Source organism: Orbicella faveolata, unplaced genomic scaffold (genome assembly GCF_042242905.1).
Source record: "Orbicella faveolata isolate gen_17 unplaced genomic scaffold, um_ofav_v1 contig_48, whole genome shotgun sequence".
Taxonomy (NCBI): domain Eukaryota; kingdom Metazoa; phylum Cnidaria; class Anthozoa; order Scleractinia; family Merulinidae; genus Orbicella; species Orbicella faveolata.
Window position 1 is genome coordinate 3,539,049 of NW_028301578.1, and position 5,158 is coordinate 3,544,206.

The 5,158-nt window shown below is 40.3% G+C and overlaps 1 protein-coding gene and 1 pseudogene across 1 annotated transcript; one reads left to right on the top strand and one right to left on the bottom strand.

Moving 5' to 3' along the window:
• On the top strand, positions 1-1,181 carry LOC149096015 (uncharacterized). Its single transcript, XM_089281439.1, has one exon. The coding sequence runs from the start codon at positions 147-149 to the stop codon at positions 1,086-1,088; it is 942 nt and encodes a 313-aa protein (XP_089137565.1). The 5' UTR covers positions 1-146; the 3' UTR covers positions 1,089-1,181.
• A 383-nt stretch (positions 1,182-1,564) lies between these two features.
• LOC149096016 (uncharacterized) lies at positions 1,565-3,217 on the bottom strand (annotated as a pseudogene).
• Between the last annotated feature and the right edge of the window lie 1,941 nt (positions 3,218-5,158).

Consider the following 5,158-nt stretch of genomic DNA (forward strand, 5'->3'; position numbering starts at 1 on the left):
TGCAGAAGAAGGAAAGCCAAAAAAGAAGAAAAAAATCGAGCCAGTAAAGAAGGAGTCAAGAAGACACTGGGGAAATTTTGGAGAGACCATCAACAACAAGAGAACTTATCCTGGAAGCAGAACTGCAACAAGCAGAAAGGGACCTAATGGACCTTAAAGAAAAAAATGACTACTTGCAAAAACATTACACAGTGTCAGCAATTGATGAAAATGGTTTAAAGATGGAGACTGGGCTTCCAACAAAGGAAGTTTTTCATATTGTTGTTAATTATACATGCAGGTTCAAACAGGCCATCAATTACTTTGCTGGTTGGAAAGTTGAATCAATTACTTTTGAAGACCAAATATTTATTACCTTGATGAAAGTAAGACAAAATTATACAAACCTTCACCTTGCACAGTTATTTAATTGCAGTGTATCCACAATAGCAAATATTGTAATAACCTTCATTCATGTACTGCACTCAATTTTATTTAATGACCTCATGACATCAATTCCAAGTAGGGATAAGAACAAGTTGTCTGCCCCATCATCTTTTAGTCAATTTGGTTCTTGTAGAGTTGTAATAGACTGTACAAATATTGAGATTGCCACACCTGAGCTAATGAACCAGCCAAATGCTACCTATTCTAACTATAGGGGAATGCATTCCTTCAAGGTTATTGTGGGTGTAGCCCCAAATGGTGTTATTACTTATGTAAGTAAACTTTATCCAGGGTCGACATCCGACAAGGCAATTGTGCAGCAATCAGGATTGCTAAACCACGTAACTGCTGGAGATATGGTCCTGGCAGACAAGGGTTTTGTTATACAGGATCTTATACCAAATGGTGTTTCTGTAAATATACCACCTTTTTTAAACAATGGTGCATTCACCGAGAGTGAAGCAAGGGCAACAAAAGCCATAGCAAAATGCAGAATTCATGTTGAGCGGGTAAATGCTAGGCTTAAGGACTTTAAGATCTTAAGTTTTATACCCTCATATTTGCGTTGTCATGCAGACGTCATATTTCAATTGTGTGCATCACTAGTCAATTTACCGTTTCTTCTCATCAAGGAGGGATGTGAGGGTTATGAATTTGATTAATAATAAATATTTATTGTTGAAATGGAATTAAGTATTAACTAGGTAAAATACATTGGTTATTTGGAGTGAAATAAATCTGCAATCATTAGTGGATTTACATTATGTATATCTTCACCCGCACAATGAGGGTTAACACTAACTTAAAAATAGTCTTCTGGCTGGTGTATACGGAGTGCACCCTTACACCCTCACCCACCCCTATGACACCCAATGAATAATCATGAATAAGTGCACTTTAAGTGGGTCAGGTGTTTATATTACAAATTAAATTTTAATGTTAAATTATCTACACTAAGACAGTGAAAGATTCAGACCTTGAGGTAATGCCGGGGAAGGGGGGGGGGGGGGGGGGGGAACTTTCAAAAATAAGTTTGCACAACAAAGTATCCAAATGCCCTGGCTCTGCAGGACTTCCTCAGATTGTGCTCTTTTAGGGGTTCGATTTCAATTGCCCGACAAGCACTTTTTTTAAATGGGATTACCCCAAGGAAATACATAAAGCCCAAATTCTTTATATTATTATTATAGATGGCAATCATGTAAGGTTATAACTGTCCCTCAACAACCTTTGGGAAGAGGTGATCAAAATAAAACTGCATAAGTTTTGGAATGTTTTCACTCCAGGTTTCATCCCTTGCTATTTTTAAAACTACCACATCTTTAGCTGTCCAGATAACAAAATAAAAAAACTTCCGGCGAGAGATGTACATCTCCCCTTGAATTTGATGCCAATAAACATGTTCTTTCTTCAAAGCATATTGGCCACCTTCAGTTTTCTCCAAGCAGAAATTGGGAGAGGTGTTGACTGCCTCTTCAATTGTCATGTTTCTTTCCGTGTAGGGACACTTTGCTTCCTAAACAGAATCTTCATCCACTAGGCCATCAGGGGAGGCAGCAATAATTCCGGAAGCATCCAGCCATATTCCAGTTTCCAAGACAGTCTTTCCAGTTAACCTTGTAAATGCTCTGAGAGCTTCTGTTTCATTGTTTACCCCCCACTGTACTGCCTTAACTCGGGACAAATCATACTCCCCAAGGAGTCGTTTCAGAAGGGATGGAGTGACTCTTTTTGCCTGCAAAACAGAGCCAAAATTGCTTGCAGTCAGTCCTCCTCTTCTTGCAAGATTGCAGGTTGGGTTGTCTCGCTGGCCCACAGTCATTTCACTGACTAAGACGATATCCCTTTCGTCGACCTTGGCTTTACGCAGCAAGCAATCCAGCTGTTGTTGGGACCCTCTGGTTTGAAGAAACTCGTCTGAATAAATAATTTCTTCAATTGTTGGAATGGGCAGTTTGGCTTCGGGTGCTGGTTCAGGGCTCATAAGCCAGCACAGACCAGTGAACCTAGCACACTCTTTCAAGTCTTCATAGAGTGCAGACCGATCTAATGCATCAGGAGTTCTAGAAATCGCGACATACTTCTTTGGCAGGGGAAATATTTCTTCGACTGCCAGCAGTGACAGGGAGCTGTTTGACTTCCTCTTCCTCCATTGGCACTCGATGTCCGTGCGGCTGAGGTTGTGAATGCCGTGGATAAAAAGTGCAGCCGCGTGGCTGCATTTGAATTTACCCCTTGGACATTCACACTCCGTGGATTTTATGTCAAATTGCTCATTTAGGTATATCTAAAAGGGTTCAGATGAGAAGTACAACATAAGGAAACTAGGTGAACGTAACTTCTCTGATAGACGATCGTAGCTTTACGATTTTCCGACGAAAAAGGCCTACACGCTTTAATTGGTTCAAGGAGCCGTAGAAGTTGAAATAAATATAAACTGACTAACGCTGAATTGTGAAATTTAAGGAGAAAACAAGAGGATGCGTGCTGAATATCTACAAATATTACTTCGGCAACTGTTTAAAAACGATCGCTCTACTCACCGTGATTTTGTAGACCTTTTTTTTCATACTTGCATGGACCTCTCCGCGTAGAACACCCTGTTGGTAACTGAATGACTCAATATGATCCGATTTATAATGATTTTCTCCCCGCTCAATGGATTTTTTCTCTTCAAAGAAGAAAGAGATCAACGAAGCGATTGAAAGCGACGCCATTTTTCTCGCTGAGCGCGTTTGTTTAGAACAGAAAATTCTGCTTCCATGACAACGTGACGTCAAAGCTTTAGAACTCTATATATAGGATATATATATATCATTGAACCACGCGTGCACTTTTCTCAGTCACTGCTGTATGGAATTCTCGCTTACCGCGAGAAGTACAAGTTTGCGGTGAAAGGATCTCAGCGTTCCCATGAAAGCCATGTCGAAATGTTCTCCAGTCTACGACATTCCCTAAATCATGAATGCATGACTTTGCCTTTTCCTTTATCACACGATTGGCCATTTTTGTGCTCCATATGTTTAAAGATGCCACTTTTCCTGTGAAGGACTCGCCAACTGTAAATCCTCCGCCGTAAACTCCCTGGGACTGACCAACAACTAGTTTTCCAGGACGAACGCTCAGAGCTTGACTCCAGGCGCCACCGTGAGCCATAACGGCTCCATCAACGAGTACATCCCAGAGACCTTGAACGTTCTCCAAGCTCACACAGATATGGTGTCACATGTTGTTCACTAAAGGAGCCATATAAATCAATCTGAGGAAAAGATGAAGTTGGACTATCTTACAATGAGAAGTTCGACTACTGCTCGAAAGTAAATTAAATTTTAGAAATAAGTAGAGTTTCATGTACAGGATAGTCACAGATTTATAGTTCCTATTAGTGTGATCGTATGGGTGAGGGTAGTTCTGTAAGAACTGTATGTTGGTGAGTAAACCTCCTCACTAAGCAACCATCAAAACTGATGATTTTTGTCCATACGAAAAATGAGCCTCACCTTTGGTCTTCTACCAAAGTTAGGTGACATTTGTACATTTGCGGACCACACCTCAACCTCAAATCTCTTTTGTCGTCAGGTGTCATGTGAGAAAAGATGGTTGCCCACCCGACAAGAGCACTCTTCATCCAGAAACACAAAGTGAATTGTTGTAACGCTTTGTTAACTTCACTCTCGATATAACCTGTGGTGCTTTCTTCGGGGAATAGAACTTCGTAATCTTGGGCTGTGCCTAAGTTCATTTGTGAATATGAGCACTTAGCAGTAATTGCCAACGATTACGAAATAGCCTCTAAATCAAATTTATGCTATCCTTTTACGGCAGTTTTTTAAATAACACATCTTATGGTGATTTTGCTGTAGTTAAGTGCAAAAATTATGGCTCATTACCCTTGCTTGTCCTGCTTATACGAAGTACTTGAAGTGCTTCAGTATTTTCGGGGGTGGAGAATACTCCCTATAAAGGACTGACTACACGGGGGGGGGGGGGGGGGGGAGGAGGGGGAAGCTCCGCCCGAAAGGGGTCCTTTTTCAGGCTGGTTGTATATAAAAGGACATAGAAGGGCAGGGTTTCCTCGAGCTGAAGTACACGAAACGGGTATAGCATGTTCAAAGCGCATTAGTTTCAAAATCTCTCGTTCAAGTATATTTTTGACGAGGAGGTGCGAAAGCCTTTTTGTTTCTTTTTCTCAGAAATGTAACGGTATTGTTTTCGGTTCAGTGGTGAACTATTTACATAGTGATTTGTAATATCCAATCAGAGTAAAGTTCGTAATTAGTGAGATTAAGCATGACGTTACGTCAAACGACAAAAATGAATCCGTCTTTAGCTGTCTGTGCAGTAGAGTAAAAATATTTGTATTTGCGGTGAATAGTAGGAGACATTTTTGTATTTCTGTGTGGTTTATTTAAGGATTAGACGAAAAGAATAAAAAATCAGAGGTAATCTTTGCCGTTTGCCGTCTGATATAAACGTTATGCTTATACTCTCTATTGTTAATGTAAATACGTTGGAAATTTGGTCATCGCAACAAAATGTGGCGTTGCGAACATTTCAGTTGCTGCTTTATTCGAAAATGGGGAATTACGACTGAAACTCTCGTTTCTCGGTATTAAAATACACAAGAAAACTACACACTGGACTTCTATTCGGATAGTAATAGCGGAAAGGAAGTTTATTTTGGAGGGCGATTTGTCCACTAATACGATATTTTAAGCCGATGAAAGCCGTT

What these genes read in the sequence shown, in the direction of transcription:
- LOC149096015 (XM_089281439.1), top strand. Translation starts at nt 147, where the DNA reads ATGGACCTTAAAGAAAAAAATGACTACTTGCAAAAACATTACACAGTG.